We start from the raw sequence: 26,352 nt of genomic DNA on the forward strand, positions 1-26,352 counted from the left end.
GAGTCACCCCCTGCGTAAGTCCAGGGATAGGGAATCATGGGGCAAAATACCTCTAAAACAGAAACCAAAGGGAGAAATAAAGTTTAGAGCCCATTTATTGCTTACAAACTGCAGTTCGGGGCTCTCTCTCCTCTACTGGGACAGAAGCAAAACCAGCACTCTCCCCTGACCTCTCAGGTTCAGAGAAGCCCTCCCTTGCCCAGGTAATTACCCACTGATAAGGAGATGACCTGCTCTCCACTCCTGAGGAATGCCTATTGATATGCAAATGAACTAAAGCCAGGCTACTCTACACCCCTGAGGATGCAGATTCACCAAGACCAAGCGAGATATTCTGGAAATATTACAATTTTACCCACAGACCACCGTCCATAAATCTCGCCGTACAATTTACTCGATCCCCCTCTTCCGCAGTGGTTCCTGGGGGAGAAAACTGGAGCACTGTGAGCAGACTAATGACATACAATAGCAACAGCAATAAAATCATGATAATCCTCAAGCCAGAGGATTCGGCCTATGCAGATTAAGTAAATGTGCTTTACAGCACTATCTCTCACTGAGCACAAAATGTTTAATACAGTAACACTATTATTATCACTTGATACACTGTTTCCTCATTCCTAACAACCACGCTACATTACTCACAAAACTTTCACTGAACATTAGACAAAGTCAAGCCTCTCTTTAAGCTTTTTTTTTTTTTTTTGTAAGATCAATAAAATCATGAGAATCCTCAAGCCATTGGATTCAGCTAGATTCAAAATCCCACGCAGGTTAAGTCCAAAGCTTGTCCATTTCAGCCATTACACAGCCGCTGCGGCCAGGGGTCTCATCCAGGCCACAAGGACTGTAGAAAAAAAATAACCATGATCTTTGGGGTCCCCTGTACTGTTACTCCAGGAGTACACTGGAGGCCAGGTTCCAGGCCTTTTTCCCAAGGTGCCAGAAGAGCCAGCCATCGCCAGTCCATGTGTCAAAATGTCCAGGGCCACGTCCATTTAATAGTATCTAATTTGCACTTTATTTCTAATTGCTGCTCCCATCTTTGCAACACTTTGAGTAAAGTGGGTGGCTTGATTGCACTCAACCACCATCAGCTGGCCATAGGCTGAAAAGAGACGTTCTGGGCCCCTCTTCATGGTTTGTTGATCTGCACAACATGCAGGAAAAGCAACCAATAGTTTAGTAGCCATGTCCACACAAGTCATGGCATACCGATATCCTTCTGATATGGGCAGAGGCCCAGTATAGTCTATTTGCCACCTGACAAGGGGTATTGGCCCCCTTACTATTGTCCCATGTTGATGTGGGACTCGGTGTAAGATCCTGTTAGAGCACACAAGGCACTCCTTCCGGGCTCTGCTGACTTCTTCATAGGTCAATGGCAAGCCCCATCTATGGGCTACAGCCCACATTGTCATGCCCTGGGTGCAACAAACGCTGGTGTAGCCATTGAGCCACATCAGAGGCAGGCTTTCCTTCTAGGCAACACACCTGGGCCAATGCATCTGCTCCATTATTCCCTGGGGATGCCAAAGGCAAATGGCCAGTCACATGATATATGATAGGCATCTGTGCGACGCCACCCCGTGGCCTTTGGGTCCAGTCTCGCACCCACCCCATGACGAGATAGGTGGTTATTGCCATGGTTGGAGCTGTTCTGATTACGGGCTCCATAGCCAGCAAGGCGTGGTACACAGCAGACAGTTGCTTCTCTTTCAAGGTGTATCAGACCTCTGCTCCTTCCCATACTTGTGACCAGAATCCGGCCGGCAGCAGCAGCAGCCTTCGGCTTGGACCACAGGCTGGGGACAGTGTGGCCAGCAGCAGTGGTGGCACCTCCCCTACCACACGAGTGTAGACACATGTCCCTCTGTGCGAATGCCTCTTCTCCCCATCATTTCTAGGGGTGTCCCTCCCAAAGGTCACACCCATTATGACAGATTTTGGGTTCAGAAGTCCAGCTAACTGCTCCAGATGTAAATCCAGGGAGAGGAAATCTTGGGGCAAAATACCCCTAGAACCGAAATCAGTCAAAGGGAGAAATAAAGTTTAAAGCATGTTTACTGCTTACAAATTGTAGTCCCAGGCTCTCTCTTCTACTGAGGCAGAAGCAAAGCCAGCATTCCCCCTGACCTCTCAGGTTCAGAGAAGCCCTCTGTTGCCCAGGTAATTACCCACCGATATGGAGATGACCTGCTCACCCCCCGAGGAATGCCTATTGATATGCAAATGCCATAAGGCCATACTTCTGTCCACCCAAGGATGCAGATGCACTAAGGCCAGGCGAGACATTCTGGAAACACTACAATTTTACCCACACCCTCCAATGCCATCTCTACCTGAAGACCAAAGATGTTGGGGATGGGGTGGTTTGGAAAGGTTGTCAGGACAAGCACGTAAGTCATAATGGGGTGTTAGGCACATTCAGATCCATGCTGTCCCCACTGATAATGCTAAAGGGAAACTGCTGCTTGATTTTCAGAGCTTATTCTAGCTAGGTACATTGGTTGTTTCTTAAAAATAACCAGCCTAAAATAATCCCTATGCCAAAGGGACAGGTATTGGGTGAGACATTTGCTCCTTTTCAGTAGAGAAATGTTGAATTTTATAATTAAATGCCAAAACATTATCTAAAATTAATGTGCTTTTTATACTCCCATTAGCAATTGAAGAGTCCTGACTAAAAAGTCTGGGCATGAGCTACTCCATTTTTTAATGACTTTGTTTTGTGGGAAACAGGTCACGCCCGCTCTGCGCACGGCCCATTTTGTGCACAGCCCGCTCTGTGCATGGCCTGTGTCTGTGCACGGCCCACTCTGGTATAAAAGAAGAATGCACTTGTACTTTGGGGTCTCCACCTGCGCGTGCAGGACCCCAGCATGCTGGCTACCCAATAAACGCTCTTGCTTTTGCATCCACGCATCTCCTGGTTATTTGGAGGTCGATTGCATGGACCCAACAGTAATATATGGTAATTCTCATTCCTCAATATTCTCATTGAAATTTGGTATGATCAGTTTTTTTATTTTAGCCATTCTAGAACATATTAACTGATTTCTCACTACAAAATATGAATTATCTCGTTAGAGGAGCTAAATACCCAGACAGGAAAAAGAGGGGAGAGGATTTCCACCAGTGTTGACATTTGGATGGATGCCTACGGTCTACACATTCCATCCATGTAAGCTGTTCTTGCAGGAGGTGGGAGGTGGGGAGTGAGGGTATAGACATCAGACCCGCCAAAACCATCTGTTCCAACATGGTAAAGAAGTTTTTCCAAATTTCATCTCAAAACACTATAAAAAAGCTTCTGTACAGTGAAGGACACTATCAGCAGAACAAAAAGTCATTCTATAGTATGAGAGAATATATGCATAAATGACTCATGTGATAAACCGTAAACATCCAGAATATATAAAGAACTCATACGTGTCAACACATAAAAAACAAATAACCCAAACAAAAATGGGTGGAAGACCTGAACAGACACTTCTCCAAAGAAGAAATACAAATGGCCAACAGGCACATGAAAAAATGCCCCACATCTCCAATCAGTATGGAAATGCAAATGAATACAACAATGAGATATAACCTTGAGGAGGAAATACAGAGAAAGTTCCCAAATCCCTCCCCCCCTCCGGGTTTGGTAGGAAGCCAGGAAAGCTAAGAAAGTCAATCAAAGTTTCTGTTAAGGGTTCCAGAATATAAAGGAATCACAAGGTACTTGGGCGCTTGAGATTGAAACAATGTAACAATGTATTTAACACCCCCAACGGGACTCAGTGGCATGGAACAGCTTCTTGTTGGTCAGTCATGGAAGCCCATTGGCTTATAATAGGGTATCCAGGTAACATTTACAGAAATGGATTAAAACATAATTAGCATCTTGCATACACCTATAGTGACCTAATAGCTCCTACTGCAACAGTTTCTGGGTGCTGACTCCCCCCTTAGCTTAGTAGTAAATGTATAAAAGGCATGGCCCTGCTGTACTCAGGGGGATCACGCTCCTCTTAGCCCACAGGTGTAAAATAAACCTTCACCTTCCAGGACCTCTAAGTGCCGCTGGGTTCTTCCATCAGTGATCCAGTCCAGGTTTCCTGGTTTTCTGTAACATTTAGTTCCCTGACTGAGAAACCCAACCACGCTGGCCTGTTTTGCCACCAGTTTGGGACAATGGCAGGGCGGTGACGGAATGGGCAGCTGCAGGAGAAGGCGCGCCCTGCCTGATCTTTCGCCAGTCTTCTGCCGAGCCGCCTTGGAGCAGCCCCCACTCCGCTGTTCCCGCCGGACTCCAGGAGGTTTGGCAGGTGAGGACCTGGTTCTGACATCGGATTATGGTAAGAGCTGGGGGCCCTCGACCCAGTTAGGCCCACCCGCTGGGGTGCAAGGGGAGCCTGATCACCTCCTGGAGACCTCTGAGAGGACTCACAGGTAGAGATTCCCAGGGACGGAATGACTAAACCCCAGTCGGGTGTGTGAGTGACTGGGCAGGGCAGCTGAGGACGTTCAGCTCGCACTGAATCTGTGATTCTCCAGCTTGCGCCACAGTCTGAGCCGGCCCTCGTCCGCATTCGCCGTCGGCCTCCACGACATAACGGAGACTCAGCTTCGGTGACCTGGCCTGGGACTTATACGGGTGCACCGTAGTCAAGGCTGACCAAAGTCTCCGCGAGGAGCGTGAACGGATGGGCATCTGATTGGTCTCCTCCTGGAGGAGGCCTCCCTCCCTTGTCTGTCTTTGGGGCATCGTTACATGGACACGTTATGGGAGCCGGGGCGGGGCAAACCCAGTTCTTGAAACCAGGATCAAAAGTTTCAGGAAGGGATTTCAGGGAAATTATGGAGTAAATATGACCCCAGCAAGTTAAGGACCTTGTGTGAATCTGCCTGGCCCACCTTTGATGCGGGTGGCCTCCTGAGGGAACCCTAGACTCCCAACAGTTGGCCGGGTCTGGTGAGTCATTACTGGGGATCCAGGCCCCCCTGATCAGCTCCCATATACTGACTCCTGGTTAGGAGTTGCCCAGACCCTTACCCCTCGGGTGCCACTCGCTTGCAACAGGCAGGGATAAAGTAGGTTTTCCTACAAAAGCTAGTGATCCAGAGGAAGAACCAATATCGCCCCCATCTTATGTGCCCCCAAGGCTGTCAGCACCCAGCCCCAGTCCCGGACACTGGGCCACCATCCTCCAGGTCCGGCGGACCCACTCTCACCTGGACCAGCAGCGAGACTATGCCCTTGATGCCAGCAGGAGATGAGGGAGCCTGAGAGGCATAATGATGGGACAATCCAACCCGGCCGGTCCATGCTTTACTGTCAACCCTTCTAACAGGAAAGCTCAGGCAGACAGGGAGGTTGAAAAGCAAATTTAAAAAAATGGGCAGCCTCCTGGCAGACACCCTAAAGGAAAAGGATGACCAAAAGGCAAAAAAAGCCAGATGCCAAGAGGGGGGAAGCCTAGGACCCCCCTAGCCAGGGGCCAGTGCACTTACTGTAAAGAGAACGGGCATTGGAAGAATGAGTGCCCCAACGGAGGCAAAGCCAGGAAGCCCAGCCGCTACCGGGAGGAACCCCACGGGGACAGGCCGCTGGCTCGGCAGGAACAGACTCCGCCTGACAAGGACGGGCGCTCTCACTCTCGGCTCCCTGGAGCCCATGGTCACAATAGAAGTGGGGGAGTGGGGTAGGGGGGCCAAAACATGACTTTTGTGGTCAACACGGGAGCAAAACACCCTCCCAGCAGACCCCAGCCCCCTTCAGCAGGAGTGCAACTATTCCCAGGGCACCGGGTCATAAGCAGGTCAGCAGCACTTCTGCCAAGCCCATCAATGTGAACTTGGGGGCCACCAGGTCCGACATGAATTTCTCTACCTGCCCAAATGCCCCATTCCCCCACTCAGCCAAGGATTTGGGATGAGAAAAACCCCAGACACCGCTGCCCGTTATACACTATTTGAGACAGTTCTCATCATGCAATTGGGCATTGGGCCTGCCTCAAAGACTGAAGGATATAAAATCACCTTGAACCTTTGGACCCCCGTAACATCTTGGGTGATGTCACAGAAACACTGATAAAAGCAGTGCACACGAGAGTTCCACAACACAATGGAAATGGCTCACACAGGAGGTAGCAGTGGCGGTAGTGCAGGGTGGCCCACACCAGGCAGCCTCTTTGCTCCTGGGACCCACATCAGAGCGGCCTGAGGCACGGCCAGAACCGATTCTGACATGGGCTGTGCCCTGTGTACTGCTCTCAGCTGGACAGCAAAGAGAAGCCTGGTTTACAGATGGCAGCTCCATGATGGATGGACAGTATCCCATTTGGAAACCTGCTCCTTGAGACCAGTAAGACTGGCAGAGGAAGGTGAAAACATACCAGCTCAGAGCTGAACTGCATGCTGTGCTCCTGGCAGTGATGGGAGAACTGAACAATGACAAAAGCCCCGATGTTTGGACTTTTACTGACTCCTGGGCCTTAGCTAATGGCCTGAATGGTCAGAAGATGGGCAGGAGAAAATGGACTAAAGAATGCTCATGTAGGGTGCAACTTTATGGAAATCAGTCTAGAATTTAAGGGGTGCATTAAAGTAGGACATATGCATGCCCATCACAAGAACCCCCTCCCAGGATCAGAAGGTAACTGGAACCACTTCAAGTGGCCACCTGGGTCCATGAAATGAGAGGACACGGGGGAGCTGCAGCAATAGACATGGGCTGGATCTAGACATATACCTCTCGCATCATGCATGGCACAGACATGCCAAGAACTGTTCCACGTATCAAAAAGACAAAGACTGCAGGCGGCTACGGGGAAAATTCCTCAGAGGAAGGCCATGCACAGAGCTGGCAAGTGGGTTACACTGGAGCAAGGCCACTTACCCTCAAGGCCATAAATGGGTCCCTCACTGCACTACACACTTATTCCAGAATGGGCTTTTCATACCCAGTGGCAGACACAAATTCTCAAAATACGATTAAAGGATTGGAACAAAACACAAGTGACCAATTAGGACTAGCACGTACATCTCTTCAGATCAAGGGACGTTTTCCAGTCCACGGTTTCCAACAATGGGGCAGGAGGCCTCACATCAGATGAATGCACCATGTCCTTTTTCATCATCAGAGAAATGGTTTGAAAGAAAGTCGGAATGGGCAGTTGAAACATTTGCTGTCTAAAACGGGAATAAAGCCAGGAGGGGTGTGTGTACACACCTTCAAGTGTGCTCATACTGAACATGAGGCGGCGAAGCGAGAGTCCCCACTGGATATATCAATCTGATTTTCTGGGTCATCTGCAGAAGAGAGCTTGGGGAGGATGCAAGGGTGACTATACAGTTGTTCTCAACATCACTGTACTTTTCTCCTGCCTGATGCAGTGGTCCGAGGTCCACGGCTACATCTCCATGTACCAGCAGCAGGCAAGTTTGCCAAGCAGGCGTCTATAACCATACCCTTAAACCTCTGTCAGAATTCCCAAAGGACCAATGGGGTAGGCTGTGCCTTTTCCTCATCTGGCATAATTGGGCCTAACAGTGAGCTCAGCTGCATGGCCTAGTGGCCAGTAAGACTAGCTCTGCACCTGTGTAACCATACCTTGCATAAGTGGAAGTGGAATGCAGAGGAGACACTTGCTAGACTAATAATATTGTTGCCAGCAATCCAGACCGGGGAAGTAGTCATACCTAACATCACTTCCACAGGGGTTCGGAGTCTGGGTAAAAAAAAGGACAAACGCAGATGAGAAATTATGGCTGAGGATAGTGAAATTAATAATTGGTTATGCAACAAGGGAAATCCAGTATTTTATTAATGCCTTAAGAGAGGATCAGAGCAAGAGAATATGTCTTAGCAAAAGCAAACCAGATGCCCAGAAGGGTGAGGCCTTGTTTGCAGAGACCACCTCTGCTTTTGCGAACATGACAAGTTGAGTGACAGCCTGCAAGCCAGTTACATCGATGTGGTACAAACTCCGGTTGTAAGGATTTACAGGACAAATGACATGTGTCTTTAAACGTCTGCACTACACAATGGCTTCATGAAATGTTAGCTCAATTTGCATTTTTAAATTTTCTGTTGTGTAAATGCTCTGCCAGAAGAAAGTGCTCCGATAGGTATCATCAATTTGCTATAAGGAATTTGTTTTTGAACATCAAGGGGCAGTGTGAGTGATATCATAGGAATTATGTGGTCATTCAAATGAATATATATTCCCCAGATATATTTGGTCTTCATCCACATTTCCTGAAAACACTGTAGTCTTAAAGGTGAAATGGGTGGCTTGTCACCTTAATGAGTCCTTTGGACCACCACCCAATGGTGGGGGCTGGAAGATGAACCAGCCAATACACAATTTGCTCAGCCATGCTATGGAATGAAGCCCTAACAAAAGCCCCTGAACAGATCTGTGTGTGGAACCAGAATGCCTTGATGAGCCACTGAGCCAGGTGCCAACCTCCACAAGGAAGGAAGCTCTTGAGAAATTGCCTGTGTATCACCTCATCTGGGTTGTATCCTTTAAACTGGTAACTGTGTTTTCCAAAGCTTTGTGAGTTATTCTAGAAAATTAAGCAAAACCAAGGGGGTCATGGGAATGTCTAATCGGTAGCTGGTAGGTCAGAAGCACAGCTAACTGCCTGGGACTTGAGAATGGCATCCGGACTGGGGGGCTGGAGGACACTATATCACCGGAAATACATCCCTTTTAGACCGACACGAATTACCAAGTCAATTATCTTATCCCTGTTTATTTGAAATCATTTTTATAATACTGTAAGAGTAACCTCTACAAAATTTGGTGCCTTAGAGCTTCCTTATGTAACTCTTCCTGGCTACTTTACATTTTGACTTAAATACTTTCCAACATTATTTTACACCTGTAAAGTGTCTCTCCATTATGAATACTGTCATGTTTTTAAGGTGAATTTCTTGGGCAATGTTATATCCGTATTAACCATGTTGGTATGTTTTCTCTCTACTATGAATTTGCATTTGTACAGTATGTGAGAAACAGTTGACAGCTTTGCTACAGTTTTTAGATTCTTCTCCCTTTGTCTGAAAGCTTTCATGCTCCCTACATGTATAGTTTACACGAAATTCCACCCTACATCTGTGTAAAAATCAAGTTTCTCTCTAGTATGTATCCTCTGATGAAGACTAACTTCTCGGGGACACGAAATCAATTGCTGCATTCTTCACATTTGTAAGGTTTCTGTCTTGAATGAATTTTATGACATTTATTAAGGACTGAGGCCTGGATAAATGCTTTGTTACATTCCTTACACTTGTAATATTTCACTCCAGTATGAATATTCTTCTGTTTATTTATAATTGATGAATTACTGAAGACTTTTCCACATTCTTTATACTTGTAAGGTTCTCTCTACTATGAACTTTCTCATGCACTCTGAGAGTTGAGGAATAAGTAAAGGATTTACCACATTCATTATATTTGTATGGTTTCTCTCCACAATGAATTCTCTGATGTTAAAGGGAGAGCCCTGCTTAAAGGCTTTGCCACATTCTTTACAACCGTAAAGTTTCTCTCCAGTATGAGTTCTCTCATGAACATTAAGATGTGAGGAAGACGTAAAGACTTGCTGCATTCTTTACACTTGTAAGGTTTCTGTCTTGAATGAATTATCCAATGCTTATTAAGGCATGAGGACCACAGAGATGCTTTTCCACATTCCTTACACTTGTAAGGCTTCTCTCCAGTATGAATTCTCTCATGCACAGTAAGACTGGAGGAATAAGTGACGGATTGCCCACATTCTTTACACTTGTAAGGCTTCTCTCCTGTATGTAGTCTCTGGTGCACAGTAAGACTTGAGGAAGATGTAAAGGAATGGTTGCATTGTTCACATCTGAAAGGTTTCTGTCCAGAATGAAATCTCTGATGTTGATTACGGTGTGAGTCGTGCTTAAAGCCTTTTCCACATTCCTCACACTTGTAAGGTTTCTCTCCAGTATGAATTCTCTCGTGCACAGTAAGACTTGAGGAAGAAGGACCTACTGCACTCTTCACACTTGTAAGGTCTGTGTCCAGAATGAATTATCTGATGTTTAGTAAGTTGTGAGCCCCACTTAAAGCATGTGTGATATTTCTCACACCTTTAAGTCTCCTCTCCTGTATAAATTTTGTGATGCACAGAAAGACCTGAGAACAATTAAAGAACTTGCTGTATTCTGTGCATTTATAAGGTTTCTGTCCAGAAAGAATTATCTTACGTTCAGCAAGTTGAGAGCCCCATTTAAAGGCTTTGCCACATTCCTTACACTTGTAAGGCCTCTCTCCACTATGAACTCTCTCATGCGCTCTGACTTGAGGAACAAGCAAAGAATTAGCCACATTCACTACACTTGTAAGGATTCTCTCCAGTATGCATTCTCTCATGCACATTTAGCCTTGAGGAATAACTACACTTTTGCCACATTCTTTACATCTCTAAGGTTTCTCTCCTGTATTAATTCTCTGGTGCACAGTAAGACTTGTGGAAGAAATTAAAAGACTTGCTTCATAATTTACATCTGTAAGGTTTCTCTACAGAATGAATTCTCTGATTTCATTTAACATGTGGGGACCAATGAGAGGATTATTCCACATCCCTTCTAATGTAAGGCTTCTTTCCACTATGAATCTTCACATGCAAATGAACTGGAGGAATAAGAAAATGATTTGCTGTATTCTTTATACTTCTAACGTTTTTTCAGATATGAGATTTTTGGTGCACAGTAAGGTATGAGGAACAAGGATTTGCTGCTGCATTATTGACACTTGTAAGGTACATGTACAGAATGAATTCTCTGATGTCTAGTAAACTGTGACCTCCACTTAAAGAATCTGCCACATTCTTTACACTTGTAGGGATGCTCTCCAGTATGGATTCTCTCATGCACATTGTAACTTGCAGAATAAGTAAAGGATTTGCCACATTCCTTACACTTGTAAGGTTTCTCTCCTGTATGAACTTTTTGGTGCACATTAAGACTTGAGGAATAATAAAAAGACTTGCTGCATTCTTCACATTTGAAAAGTTTCTGTCCAGAATGAATTCTCTTATGTTGATTAAGGTGCGAACCCTGCTTATAGGCTTTGCCACATTCTTTACACTTGTAAGGTTTCTCTCCGGTATGAACTTTTTGGTGCACAGTGAGACTTGAGGAATAAGTAAAGGACTTGCTGCATTCTTTACATCTGTAAGGTTTCTGTCCAGAATGAATCCTCTGATGTTTAATAACACTTGAGTGCCAGTTAAAGGCTTTGTAACATATTTTACATTTGTAAGGTTTCTCTACTGTATGAATTCTGTCAATACCAGTAAGAATTGAGGAATTAGTGAGTGATTTACTGCATAATTCACATTGGATTGGTTGCTTTCCAGAAGGGATACTCTCATGACTATTTAGAAGGGAAGATTCACTGAAGGCATTCCCATATACTTTACATTTGCAAGCTTTCTCATCAGTGTGAATTCTGTGATGTTTAATCACTTTTGTGAAATGTTCACAAGTTTGGACACAGTCCTTGAAGGCTTGTCCCCATTTGTCACATGGGGAATGGTTTTCTGGAATCTCGTTTCTCTGATGTTCTCTATGGCTTGATCCTCTGTTACAGGTCATTCCAGGTTCCATACATTGGTATCCCGGCTCTAGAATGTACATACCTTGGCAATTGTTTAATAGAGAGCCCTTCCTGACGGCCTGCTTACTTTTACTATACATGCAAGGTTCTTCCTCGTTCTCTATATGCTGACATTCATTAAGCAATGGTGGGAGGGTAGAGTCTCTCTGATAGTTATCAAAACTGTGCGCTTTAGATTGAATGGGAATTACCTGTTTATGGAAGAATAATGAATCCTTCATCAAAGAATTTTCCATTTTAATATACTGACACATTTTCTCATCATTATATCTTTGGGGTTCAAAATTATGTGACTGAATATCTAGTGCATGGCTGTATTTAAAATGATTGAAGTTATTATTTGAAACATGGCCTTGCTCAACTTTAAGATTTTCCAAATTTTCTTTCTGAGAAAAGTTATGTTTCAAAACTGGCCGATGACATTTATGCGCAGTAACACAATGTTCAGCAATAGTAACTGACTTAAGTTGGGCTTTGCTCCCCGACACGTCCTGATGAGCACCCTCACGGAGGGGTCCGCCACGGGAGTCCCTGCCGTGACCCTGCACTCTTCCATGACAGCCGCCCTGCCCTTCCTGCTCCTCCTCACTGTCCCCGTGTGTCCTCAGGTGTAAATGTCTCTGATCACAGCTCCCGGATCTTCCCAGGGTCACTTTTTGGAATACGTCTTTTATCGCTTCCTGGGGTAACAATCCTTTTTTGTAATGAGAAGAAACTGCTGAAATATATAAGAAGATCAAATTGCCACATAAGAATCAGGTACATTTACTTTAAAAATCTATGTAAAAGTTAGTACTCTACATGTACTGCAGTGAACACTTAGCATCTACAAAACTGTTTTACACCTCAAAGCAGTAACACTATTTAGCAAATATAATTCAATTTAAAAGTCACCCTGCTGGGGGTAAAAATACACAGATATTCAAGCTTGTAATACTGTTCGCTATATTTGAGCAGAAAATACTTTTAATACTGGCATGCTGTTTAATACTCAGGAATCACTTAAGGGATTTACAGTAAGATGATACAATGTGCCATCAAGAGAATTCAGTGATGAGCACCACATGTACAGTAGTTCTGCAACCGGAAACTGTTTCTATCGTAAAGAGATTGTTATAAATTCACCATGTTATATGTAATGCTCAGAAACGTACACATGGAAGGCATTCAAAGGGAAACACGAAAAGAGCACGACCATAGAAAAACCACTAAACACAAAGGCAGGCACAGACAGACAAACAAACACGTGGAGGAGATGCCTCGCTGACACACAGAAGAAGAGTTTTTAGAGACACAATGGACTTGCTTCCCTTGCCTTCAGTGACTGAGTGCACAGGGACTAAACTCCCTTGGAAAAGATGAAGAGAGGCTGTGTGGGTGAAGAAGACCAGGTCCGACTGCAGGACACTCACTCTAGATCTGGAAACACACAGAGGCTGACAGTGACAAAGATGGAAAATGATAATCAACATAAAAGGTGACCACAAGATAGCAGGAGTGGCCATTTCAGTTACAATGGACTTGGTGAAAGACTATCACAGGACACGGTAGCCATAATGTAATGATCAATAAGAGGTACAGGAAAGCATCCAAATTGTATGTACTCCTGCAGCCAGGATCAGAGCTCGCACATAAAGGAAACAAACAGTGACAGAATTAAGGAAATGGGAACAAAATACTAAGAGGAAAATTCAATATCCCACTTCTAGTGGAAAAACACGTGCAGACGGCCCACAGACACATGCAAAGACGTCTAAGTCACCAGAACTGTCACCTCCCGCTGATCATAATGGCTAACATCAAAGATACAAGACATAACTAGTGTTGGTGAAAGGAACCCTCCTATGCTTCATATGGAATTGTGAACTGGTGTACTCACCACAGGAAGTAGTTACGGAGATTTCTCAAAAACCAAAGACAGAAAGCAATGAACAGCAGTTCCACTACTGGGAATCTACAGAGCATATCGCCAGGTTTAAAAGATATATAGACCTGTTGGTTGACTGCAACATCATTTACAATAACCAAGCTATGGAGGAAACGTATGTCTATCAATAAATGAATGGATAAAGATGTGGTATATTTATAATGGAATCTTGCTCAGCTATGAAAAAGAAAGCACTTTTGCCATTTGCAATAACATTGAGGGACAAAGAGAACATTATGCTAATATGTCAGAGAAAGACAATTAGGATTTCACTTGTATGTGCAATATAAGAAACAAAACAGAAATAGGCACAAGAACAGACAGTAGACTGTTGGTATCCTTTGTGGGGGGTGAAGGGCAAGTGTACGGGTGAAAGAGGGGAAGGGATGGAGAGGTAGAAACTTCAAATGTAAAAAACTACACCATTCCTGACCATAATGGATTGAAAATGGAAGTCAAAAAAATGGCAATGAGATAACTACACACTCTTACACCACCAACTACCAGAGATAACAAGAGCATAGAAAATTAGACCAGATCTCGACATAAATGAAAGCAAAGACACAGCATACAGGAACATATGGGATGGAGGGAAACCAATATTAAACAGGGAAATGTAGAGCAATGGGTGCTTATATTAAATGAAGAACATCTCAAATCTACAACCACAACTTACACATTGGGAACTACAAAAAGAATTAACAGCTAAGTCCAAATTTACCACAAAAAAAAAAAAATTAGGGAAGAAATAAATGAAATAGAAAATAGAAAATAAATAGGAAGAAAAAAATAATGGAGTAGTGGTTTCCTGAGAAAAATTTTTCACAAAATGCTGACAATCATGTTGCTCATGTAATTGTAGATTAATGATAGCAACAAAAAAAAAATGCTGACAATCCTAATATAATTTAACAAAACAAACTGAAAAGACTCAACCGAAATCAAAGGTTAAACATGAGACAATACAAGTGATGCAATAAAAATGGACAATGGAGATTGTTTTAAGAAAAACCATGTCAAAACACTGGGCACGTAGAACAAATAGGTAAGTTTCAAAAACAATGTATCAACACTGAAATCTTTTTTTTAATTCTACAGATAAGTAGGATCTGAATATATGAATATACCAGAAAAAGACATCAAAAGCAGTGCCCAGAAGTTCCCAAAGGAGCCCTTCTGCAGGGCAGATGGCTTCACCTGACAATCTTATCAAACACTGAGAGAAAAATTAACATCCTTTTTCTCTAAATTCTTGCTTAACTGAAAGGGTCAGAATGTTTCGAAACCCTTTCCTGTAAGGCCAACATGATGCTGACACTAGAGTCAGAGAAAGACACGACCGAACAGAAAATGACATGAAAATTCTGATGCCCTTGGATGCAAAACCCTCAAGAAATACATGACGCAATGAGACAGTACAGTACACACTCAGGCATCAGGACAATGCGGCAGTCATTCCTGACATGCACAAGGTCACAACACAGAATAAAAAATAACCAGCCATTATACTAGAGCACATTAAGGAAATACAGGATGAAAACTACTTTACTGTCTCAACTGATGCACATAGGCTTTTGAGAAGTTCAACATTCTTTTAAGATAACATCCAACGATTCCACTTCTGGGAATTAAAAATAAAAAAGCACTGATCCATAAATGTCAGCACCACCCCATGTCAAGTGCAGAATCATTTACAGTAGACTATGCAGGGAACAAACCTAAATGTCCCTCAATAGATGTATGAAGTTGTCACCCATGTATTATCAAATGGAATATTATTTGGGTATTAAAAGAAGAAATCCTAACATTTGCAATACAGGGATGGACAGTGAAGGCATTACATGTGAGTGAAGTCAGTTAGACAAACACAAATACTGCATGATCCTACTTATCTGAAGAATTAAAAAAACAAGCAAACTCACAGAAAAGGAGACCAGACTTGTGCTGACCGGAGACAAAGAATAGGGAGAGAGAGTAATGGGGGAAGATGGTCAGAAGTTAAAAAGCTCGTTATAAGATAAGTGAGTCCTAGGGAGGAAGCGCACAGCACGAGGCCTGCAGCCCACGCTGCTCAGTGACGGACAGGAGGGACCAGAGAGGGAGGACTGGGGGTGCTCATCACAGGAGGAATTTATTTTTTCTTCTTTAATCTTTTATTTTTATTCTATCTACTAAAGATGGATGTAGGCTGAACGTGTGCTAATCATTTCACATGTCAGTGAAGCCATCCTCCTGCACACCTCACATGCCCACAGTGACAAACAGCACTTATTTCCTGGTAACTGGGAAACACACACATGCCAATGGGACTGAACTGAAGGCCCAAATGTACGGCTCTGGGCAGACACTCAACTAATATTTGACAAGGGATGCAAAACACTCAATAAAGAAAAAAAAGAGTCTCTTCAATAAATGCCACAGGGGAACCTGGATATTCACATGCAAAATAATGCAACCAGAGCCCTATCTTACCCAACTCACAATCTTGAGATATACTGAAGAATTGAATTTAAGACTTGAAACCACAAAATTCCATGAAGAACACTTGGAGAGTGTTTGTTGATATTGGTCTTGGCAATGATTTTTCAGATATGGCACCAAAACCACAATGCACATTAGTAAAAACAGACAAGTAGGACCACATCAAACTAGTTAATCAAAAGCTACCCAACAGCGCAGTATGGAAGTTCCTCAAAAAAACTCAAAATAGAAATACCATTTGACCCAGGAATTCCACTCCTAGGAATTTACCCTAAGAATGCAGCAGCCCAGTTTGAAAAAGACAGATGCACCCCCATGTTTATCGCAGCACTATTTACAATAGCCAAGAAATGGAAGCAACCTAGGTGTCCATCAGTAGATGAACAAATAAAGAAGATGTGGTACATATACACAATGGAATATTATTCAGCCATAAGAAGAAAACAAATCCTACCATTCGCAACATGGATGGAGCTGGAGGGTATTATGCTCAGTGAAATAAGCCAGGCGGAGAAAGACAAGTACCAAATGATTTCACTCATATGTGGAATATAAGAACAAAGGAAAACTGAAGGAACAAAACAGCAGCAGAATCACAGAGCCCAAGAATGGACTGACAGTTACCAAAGGGAAAGGGACTGGGGAGGATGGGTGGGAAGGAAGAAGGGGAAAAGGGGGCATTACAATTAGCAGACATACTGTAGCGGTGGGGACACAGGGAAGGCAGTACAACACAGAGAAGACAAGTAGTGACTCTGTAGCATCTTACTATGCTGATGGACAGTGACTGTAATGGGGTATGTTGGGGGGGGGGCTTGATAATAGGGGGAGTCTAGTAACCATAATGTTGTTCAAGTGATTGTACATTAATGATATCCCAAAAAACCCAGCTACCCAACAGCTAAAGAAACAATCAATAAAATGAACAAGCAACCAACAGCATGTAAGAAAGTATTGGCAGAATATGTATCTGATAAAGAGTTAATATCCAACATGTACGATTGCACAGAAAATGATAGTTAAAAACAACCAGATTACAAAACGGGCAAAAGACCCAAATAGCCCTTTTCCAAAGATGGATTTTGAATGACCAACGAACACATGAAAATATGTTCCACACTGCTGCTCGTGCCCGTCCAAACCACAGTAACTCTCCCTTCATACCTGTCAGAATGGCTACTATGAGAGAGACGCACAAGGGCTGGTGAGGGAGAAAGAAAGGGGAGGGAGGGAGGAAGGAAGGGAGGAAGGAAGGAAGAAGAAAGAAAAAGGGAACCCGTGTGTGCTGCAGGAATGTACCCTGTAGCAGTGACTCTAAAAAAAAAGGAGTTATGAGGACTCTTCACAAATTGAAAACTCAACTACCATGTCATCCAGCAATTCCACCTCTGGGTATCTGTGTATTTACAAGTGAGAAAATCAGGATTGCAGAGAAAATTTATGCAGTGTGCATTCACTGCACTATTCACACCAACGAAGGCGTGGAAACAAGCCAAGTGTCCATCAGCGGATACACGAGAGATGCACCCCTACGCACACGTGCACACACACAGTGGAATCCTAGGCAGTCATCAAGGAGGGAGGCCTGCCATTTGCAACCACAGGGATAAACTGTGAGGTCTTTATGCTAAGCAGAGTAAGCCAGAGAAACACAAATACCACGTGATCTCACTTTAATGTGGAATTAAAAAAAAAGAAAAAAAAAGGACCAGAGCAGATTGGTATTTTCCAGGGCCTGTGGGGAGTGGGGGGAGAAAGGGGGATATTAAAACTGTACCAACTTCCACGTATAAGAAGAATTAACTTCTCAGGACATAATGTTCATCAGGACCCTTTGAACTGGACCAGAAACAGAGTTTTTACAAGTTACTGCTCATAAAATTAACAGAGCAAGGGTCACCCAAACAATGACCATAAAAGTAAAATAACAAACTGTCAATGCACTTCACAGAGATGGGGCAGTTATTAGAGACTAAAACAACTAGTTTCCCTTGGAGAAACCAGTAAGTTAGATAAAAAAGCATTAGTGAAGCAGCTCAGCCTCTCAGGGGCAGTAGTTCTTTATCTCCTTGTCTTCCTCCTTCAAGGTCATGAAATGCCCCCCACCCATTCCTTTCTCGTACTAATTCCTTCCTTCCCTGCACAGGGGCGACACTTTTTCTGGTTGCTGCTCCATCTGTGCTCCCCAAGTGGCAATTCCAAGACCCCAGGTAAGACCTTGTTCTTTCTCAGTTTTCCCTGCGGTTTCTCCGTCACTGGATTTCAGGACTGAACATGGGGTGAGCATACTTTATGCCCCTGAACTCCGGAAGCGCCACGAACCTAGGGTGAAGGACGCAGGTCGCTGCAGAGAGGGGAGGTCAAAGTCAAAATACATCAGGAAAATTGTCTCTACACCAATAAGTCCCCAATTTTTTTTTCCTTGAATTCAGGAGTCTGACACACTTTCATACAAAGCTAAAGTTCATGGGAGCCGTTCTGTAAAGTAAGAATATAAAAGTTCTAAGTTTGGATTAGGAATGCTGGAAAGAAGCTCTTTTCCTCACCCACAGAGACCAGGTTGCTGTAGTTCTCCTGCATCACGCTCCTGTACAAGGCCCGCTGGGCAGGCGCCAGGCATTCCCACTCCTCCTGGGAGAACCGGATGGCCACGTCCCCGAAGGTCAACAGCTCCTGAGTTGTGAAAAACAAACAAAAAAAATATCCATGTTTCCCATGAGGCTACGAACAGAGCTCATAATATGACCCAGAATGAAGGTGGGAAGGGAAGAGAACCAGTTTGGGCCTCGCTGAGTGACCTGCATCATTTTTAACACAAACAATACTCCGTAACACTCCCCTGATGCTGAGCAGATGAGGTGAACCCACAAAACCACTATAGACATTAGAATTATATGGGAAATAAAATATGTAATTGAGGAATCAATACAGGCATGTATATTTTTAAGTACTAAATTCATAGCTTACCTGTTGTATGGATTTCTAAAAGGCAAAGTCATGGTGAAGTATCAAATTGCTACAACAATGAATTTGTAGAACAAATGTGAAGAACAAATTTAATATGATACTTTAATTCTGGGGTACTTTAATTTCGGATATTTAAAGCACACCTGATTTTAAAATGCAGATAATGATTCAGGGGTTTCGGGCTGGGTCCTCAGTTCCCGCATTTCCAACAGGCTCACCAGTGATGCTAAGGAAACTCCCTTTACGGACACATTTTTTAATTTTTAAACAGTGACATACCACGGGAAAATATTCTGGGGTGGCTTTGAACTAAGTTTTAAGGCAAATGCAGTCTCTTAAATCATAGCAAGAAGGGCATTTGGAACATTAGAACATCAGGCAGAGCAAGCAAGCAGCCCATTCAGAACATGTACCGTATGCCAGATATTCCAAAAACAGCTTTCCACGACCTGATGCACGACACACAAAACAATCCAGGAGAACAGATTCATTTTCCCTCATTTATGAGGACATTTAAAAAATTTTCCAGTAAACAGTAGAGCCTGGCTTTTAACCCACTCTGTCTAACCCAGCAGGTATCAAGGGGAACACACAGGTGACCTTCCAGACACCCTCACAGGAGGCCCACAGCCGTTCCCTCCCGAGGAGAGGAGCTGAGACCAATGACCTGAGCAGCACAGACCTGAACGGGGACTTGCATTTTACGCACACATTCATATATTAAAATGCAATTACACAGATGTTAACACTAAGTTGAAAATTTTATTGACAGAAAATAGTTTCATTTGCATACCATTAATCCTTTATGGATGATGCTTTTTCTGGCTTTATATACACTACAGAAGCCCACATATATGATAAAAACTAAAAAGCTATTGTTTTCCAGTCTTCCATTTCCTTGAAATTTTTGGCTACATTTATCATAGGTATGGAATTATGTTTTGAATTTTAAAACAGATATTAAATATATGGTTCTTGTTTTCTCTTTCTGAAAATGCACAGAGTAACAAGGAGCAGGTCTGTGGCGGGAGTGGGGAATGAAAGGCAAACCCACAGCCCAGGCTGCCTGACGGAACCCTCCACCTGCACAGCCCAGAGCCTCCGGGGGCACAGGAGACGCCCTGCACTGTACAGAGCAAACCACATGCCGTAGGGAACTGAGAAGGACATGAAGGTTCTAGACTCAGTGAGGGAGTCTGTGAGCATCTCTCAGCAAATCCCCGAGACCCTTCATGCTAACTGGGAAATCACTAACGGGGATCGGCCCTGAGCCTCGGAGCCAAGGGAACAGACGGGAACATCTGACACATAATGGCACAAATTGCAATTAGCTGCCTGACGTCCACAGGTCACACCACTGCTGTGATACTGTGGCCAAAATGGAAAAGAAAGGGGTCAATCGTAATTTGAATCCAATTGTTAGAAAACAACAGTGATGGATGTTTTATAAAATATTAAAATATAAGCGACATATGCACAAAATTGTATCTTTGGAGCATGATATCTTGTGTATTTTATGAACTGCAAGTGTTTCTGAATTGATTATTAGACTATTTTTAAACCAAATATATTATCGCAAGATCCATTCAATACCATCAGGTATAGTATGAAACTGTCAGAAAGTTACCTTTTAAATACATAGTCTCCCTAACTTCAGGAAGGAAAACAGACCCAAATCTACAGGCCACAGGTATTTTCAAGTATGACCACAACTAGTGTCTCCATCAATTGCGTCCTGTGCCCAGAGCTCAGATATTTTTCTAGTTTGGCAGTTGTAACTCAAATGCACTCATTCTGCACAGGATGATATGATCAAAAAAGATTCATCCTGCTGTTCATCACAAGCATGAACGGGTTGTAAGCACTAAGTGAGGAATCATGACATTTAGTTTGTGATTCCGGTAAGGTAGCTGGACAAGCAGATCCGTCGTGATGCCGGGGTTCTTGTTCACGGAGCCGAAGAATATGACCTTTGCACTCAAGGTAGGAGGGCCAGGGAGAGGCTTTTATTTAGAGATAAAGTGAGAGGACACAGCTCCTGGCTCTTGCCAGGAGGGGACAAGAGCATCCGTGGTTGGCACGTTGTCTAGGGGATTTATAGTCGGTTGAAGATTTTTAGGAATGGGGGTAAAGGGCTAGTGGTGCAAATATGTAGAATGCTCATTTTTGATGAGTGGAAGAAATTTGCTGTTCTGATTCTTTCTCAGGACAGCAGTTTCCCTCTGGGAACGTATGTTAAGATTGCCTGCGCTGCCCTCAAGGTGGGGGGGGTGGGGGCTGTCTGTTTGCTAGAGTGTGCTGATAATCTTACTTCTTAACTTTTGGGCTGTTTATAGTTGGGCTTGCTTACTAAATTAATCTTTTCCCTAGCTCGCAGATTACTTGATTAGGATTAGAGAAGAAAACACAGCACACAGGTACAGTTAAAAATAAGCTGGGCCTTTTAGAAGCTTAAGGTAAATTTTAGAGTGTCACGATCTAACTGATTATGCTAAGATACTTTCCTTCATCTGCAGAACACTCAGACATCCCAGACCAAGTGGCTCCAGGCCTTTTGAGCTTTAACTGATTTCACTGAAGACTGTCTATATTCCTAGTCTGGTATCTTTACCCTAGAGTTTAAGAGTGACTCTAACTTTGCGTAATGCTGAACACAGTATCGACAGCGACTTCTCTGCACATTGTTACAAAGTTCAGACAGTAATTATCTTGCTTTGCTTTTTCCGGAGGGCCCTCATACTACTCTGCCTAAAACCACGGTCCCTGTCTCAATCTCAGCACTACAGTCCTTTATGCTCACCTTAAAAATCAGGCTAACCTACCACATTGATTAAACACTAAACTATCATTTTCAATGACAGGAAATTACACGAGGAGCCATCTCAATGGGTGTGAGGTGAGGGACCCCACCTGCCTTGTTAGCTCAGCTGACGCTTCTGCAATTATTCCTCCTTCCTGCGTGGTTGATACTGGACTGAGCTCACACCCGGGAGCATCACTTTTTTCCAAGACGATCGGTGACCCAGACTCCTGACAGCCCTGCTCTCATCACAGACCCCGCCTCTCCAGCAGAAATACAAAACAGCCCCTCCTCCCTGCTGTGGGGACGCCCAGCTCCTGGGAAGGAAGGGCGCCCAGGGCGAATGCAGAGACAGGCCTCGGCGATCCTTTGACCTCACCGCCCCCCGGGGGCTGCACCGCCCCTTCCCCTACAGCAGCTAAGGGAGTGCGTGCTTGGGGGGGACACCTTCTGAGAGCCTTTTTCAGTTGCTAATTACGAGGAAATCAACAACCATCACGAGCTTCTAGGGAGCTTCTCCAGGGCCCCCTGGAAGGTTTGTGACCCTTTCACCAGGATCCTACAGGCGGACACTCCTAAAAGTGACCCGTGTGAGGACAGTCGTGGCAACCCTGCCACAAAGTGAGCAGCACAGTGAGCGCTGGGCGGAGGGGCGGGAGCGCAGCAGACGGGTCTCATGGCCCCTCCCAGAACCTCCACGAGGAGTCACGTGACCGAGCAAAGTGGGGCTTCCTCACCTTCAGGCTTCTGAGCTGCTCCTACATTAAGTTATGAGCGAGGTCCCGGAAGGGGTCTTTCTCCCCCTCCTCCACAGCCTCGGACAAGGACACAAAGCGAGGAGGGACAGGAGAGAGAGTCACTGAGCAAGGGGACAGTGCGCTGTGCAGAGAGCGCGGGCATCCGGGGTGGGGGGGTGGGGGGCCAGGCCCAGCCCCGCTTATCTGTACGCTCGGTTTTACAGGAAGTAGGAGGGCGGGGTTAGCAGGTTCAGATCAGCTCACTGCTCGGGCTCCATGTAGGCTCCGACTCTGTAATGAGGCAGGAAACCCATGGACGGGGCGGGTTTCTCATGATCAAGTGAAAGGGCCAAGGTCATTCTCACCCAAGTCACCGGGTCACCTGCTCAGGTGTCAGCCTTTGGGATTTCCAGACTTTTTCCCTTTAAGCAAAGAGCGGACAGAATCCCACCTAGAAAGGATACCGGCTTCCAAGTCTCCCTTCCTTGCCGCTGCATGTATCTTACTAACTGCCTAGTCTTACCAGCAGAGATCCAAATCCCCTGAGCAGGATTTTCAGAGAGATTCAAGTAGGAGGAAGAACACGCTACCAGTAGTTTACACTAGTTCAGTGGACTGATTTACACAACCCAGCGTCACTTAAATTTTGACTCACCTGCACAATTCAGTGCCAAGAGATACAGATATTTTGCAGGAAATTAAACATTAGCAAATACTGACACCCCACTCACGACCCGAAGTAGGAACAGAACAATGTCCAGAGGGGGAAGAACACAAATAAAAGGATGAGGGTCAGATCTGAGATGCAGAATTTGCTCTACTTTTAACTGTCAGAGAAGCCAGTGCAACTCAACTCAGAAGCAAGGAATGATGACCACAGATCTCAAAATCTTCTCTTTTTTTTCATTCCAGAATTTGTAGCAATAAGCTGTGGTTGTATTCCTGCTGAGCAGCGTCCAGGCATTCCCACCCTTCCTGACAAAATTCTATGACCACTGCCCTCAAGGGGAGCAGTCCCTGAAATACACAAGTTACTAATTGGCCATCAGCCGAGGTTGTAATCTTTCCTAAGGTCAAAAAATGTTAGGAGAAATGGCCCTGACTGAGGTCAATCTCCAGCTTTTTCCCATGAGACCATTCTCAGCCCACTAAGACGCCCAGTGTATTGTCTGAATCTCAGGGAACATGAGTTATGACCCACAGACACACGGCAAAGCTGTGTTTCCTCACGATCAGTTACACAGTACAGGCATCAACAGAGGCACACACAGTCTTGAGTGCTGTGTTTACAGCCTACAGATTTACTTGTGTACATGTCTTAGAAGGACAGTTTTGGGGAGTTAGAAATGGACTCCTCACATTCCAACGGGAGTAAGAATTCCACTACAGGAAATTGAATATCTTATTAAAATGCAGCTGCTCATTCAGGAACTCTGGGCTGGGATCTTAGTGTGCATTTCTAAGAAGGCCCAGCCCAGGGCCCAAGGTGCATTCTTGAATAGCCAAGAGGTAGCATTCCAGGGAAAGAATCCTGGCAAGACTTTGCAAGAGTTTTCTGATAACAACAGGTTCGAATACCAAGAATGGAAACAATCCTTGGTGAATATTTACGACTTATTAGGCATCATTCTAACAACTTTTCATAAACTGATGCAAGAAAACCCACAAAGATTATCTAGACAGAGAAATATCTTTCATGAAACAGTTTTGCCAAACCGGAACGACAGCAATGAGGTTGTGACCACATAACCTGGCTCCTTACCAGCCTCACCCGCGTCCCCCCAGGTCACGTTACATGCAGCTGTCCGAGGGGGCAGCGGTCCTCCTGGAGGGATTCCTGTTTGGGGGAGCGTTGTGTATTTCCTCGGTCCTTGTCCCCGCTGCGACAAAATTGAAGGGCCGGGAAACAGCAGTGAAGCAGAGTAAAAGCTTTCACTAAAGTTACTTACAGAGAGAAAACGTGCAGCAGGCAACCTCAGCGAGCAGTCGCCCTGAAATGTTGGAGAAAGTAAGTTTAAGCTTAAAAAGTTACTCAATTAGGATGTGCAGGCGACCTGAGAGGAGTACCCGGAAAGGCTGGGGGTTTCCCCTTTTAAGGGCTTTTCAGGAATGTGACCACGGGCTGGGGGTGCAGCCTGGTTAAGTGGTGCGTCAATATTTAAAATGAACTTAACACAAGAAATTTACTGCTCCAATTTCACGCTGAGATGACCGGCGCTTGGTCTGGGACGGTATCAAACAGGTCGGGCTGCCCAGCCCCAGCCCCACCCCGCACTCCCTTGGTGGGCTGAGTTATTGTCTGTTTGCTAAACAGTAAGTTAAGAATATTACTTATTAACTTCCCGCTTTTACTTCGTTGTTTATGACTGGACCTGCATGCTAAATCAGTAGCCAACTTAGCAAATTACCAGATTAGGGCTGGAGGGGAAAAAAAACAGCATAAAGTTTAAAAATAAGCTGGGCCTGCATGATTAATACAATAAAGACATGGGCTAATATGCTGAGGTACTCTCCTTTATCTGGGGAATATTCAAACATTCCAGGCCAAGTTACTCCTGGCTTTTTGAGCTTTAACTGATTAACTCATTAACTCTGGTCTTTTTCGGTGGGCATTTCTGACGTTACCATCCCGCTCATACTGATTTTCATGCCTAACACTAGCTAATCTCTTTTCACGCAGTTCTGGGGTGGGAGGCCAAAGATTCTTCCTGCGTGTTTTGTGCCCTGGTGGTTTTGCAAGTGAAAATTATCTGCATGTCCCGGTGTCTCATCTTGGGGTGGTCGACCCTTGGTCCCCACACAGCTAAGCCTGAGTTGCATTTTTAAGAGGTTTCAGAGCAGGTGAGCACAGACGGAAGGCAGGACGGCAGAAGCAGAGAAGGAACCGAGCGCCAGTTCTAAACGCAGGGCAGCTCAGGGGAAACGCGGGCCCAGCCCCGGCCGGACGCACCCTCACCTGGGCGGCCGCCATCTCCGCCTCGGCCTCGGGCTGCTCGGGCTCCTCCCCCACCGGGCGCTGTGCGGAGACGGCTCACGGCTCCGGAGATGCGAGGAACCGGGTCTCAGGACGGATGCGGGGGAGAGGGACTCGGTGGCCGTGGGCAACGGCTCCGCCCCGCAGGGGGCCCGGTCTGCGCACAGGCCCGGCACCCAGCGGGGGCCCGCGGGGACAAGGGAGCCCACCGGGCGCGTGGAGAGGGATCCCCGGGAAGAGGCCACACGGCCACGCCGCCGCGACCGCGGGACACACGCCTCCCGCCGCCGCACCGCCCGGAAGCAGGAGCGGGACCCGCCCTCCTCGCGGGGAGGGGCCACGGCGCACGCGCAGCAGGGCCGGCGTCTCCCCGCGCACCCGAGGCCCCGGAAGCGACCTGGGGCTCCGCCCCCTGAGGTTTAAGGGAGGGCGGGGCGCCGGGGAGGCTCCGGTCCGTTAGGGACGGGCGCTGTCCGGGGTCAGGGGTCTGTAGCGGTGACCTTAGGGGGGCTGACACTGCCCGCCGGGCGTTAAACCCCAGGCAACCAAGGTGTTTCCGTCTCAGCGGGACTCTCCGACTCCTTTGCTTTCAACCCTTTGCATCCTGTGTTGACACCCTTACCAATTCCTAACCTCTTGAACCTCTGTTCCCTGTCCTGGGTACCCCTCGTACTCGGACCCTCCCTGTCTTGTCCTCTGGTAAAAGGGAGGTTAACAGGGAAAAAGGAAATAGATGCTTGTTAACAGAAAAACATCCGAAAACGTGGGAGAGACCCAGGAAACTGACCATCTATCTCCCTGAAAGGGCCTGAGTCACT

The 26,352-nt window shown here is 45.3% G+C and overlaps 2 protein-coding genes across 8 annotated transcripts in view; both read right to left on the minus strand.

Moving 5' to 3' along the window:
• Positions 1–108: 108 nt before the first annotated feature.
• Positions 109–26,352, minus strand: part of LOC118909825 (zinc finger protein OZF-like) — a 79,527-nt gene continuing 53,283 nt past the window's right edge. Inside the window, exon 5 of the transcript XR_008995452.1 lies at positions 109–240. The gene's annotated coding sequence lies outside the window, so the exon portion shown is untranslated. The remainder of the gene's footprint in view (positions 241–26,352) is intronic.
• On the minus strand, positions 7,793–26,246 carry LOC118909838 (zinc finger protein 519-like). Of its 7 annotated transcripts, none has more exons than XM_057496405.1 (4): positions 25,511–26,139; positions 24,510–24,551; positions 18,603–18,729; positions 7,793–12,363 (listed from the first exon to the last, which is right to left on the minus strand). In XM_057496405.1, exons 1-4 carry the CDS (start codon positions 25,529–25,531, stop codon positions 10,772–10,774), a joined length of 1,782 nt encoding a protein of 593 aa, XP_057352388.1. In that variant the 5' UTR covers positions 25,532–26,139; the 3' UTR covers positions 7,793–10,771. The 7 variants fall into 7 exon arrangements, with proteins under 7 accessions (XP_057352388.1, XP_057352387.1, XP_057352389.1 ...); XM_057496404.1 differs by having other exon boundaries at positions 7,793–12,366; positions 25,511–26,138; XM_057496406.1 differs by having other exon boundaries at positions 7,793–12,366; positions 25,517–26,136.

The sequence above is a fragment of the Manis pentadactyla genome, assembly GCF_030020395.1.
Source record: "Manis pentadactyla isolate mManPen7 chromosome 15 unlocalized genomic scaffold, mManPen7.hap1 SUPER_15_unloc_1, whole genome shotgun sequence".
Classification (NCBI taxonomy): domain Eukaryota; kingdom Metazoa; phylum Chordata; class Mammalia; order Pholidota; family Manidae; genus Manis; species Manis pentadactyla.

Coding starts and splice junctions, on each gene's coding strand:
- LOC118909838 (XM_057496404.1), bottom strand. CDS start 25,531: ATGGCGGCCGCCCAGGTGAGG. Junction 24,552..25,510: donor TGGCGGCCGCCCAGGTGAGG/GTGCGTCCGGCC, acceptor CCAACATTTCAG/GGCGACTGCTCGCTGAGGTT. Junction 12,367..18,602: donor CAGCAACCTGGTCTCTGTGG/GTGAGGAAAAGA, acceptor TATATATTTCAG/CAGTTTCTTCTCATTACAAA.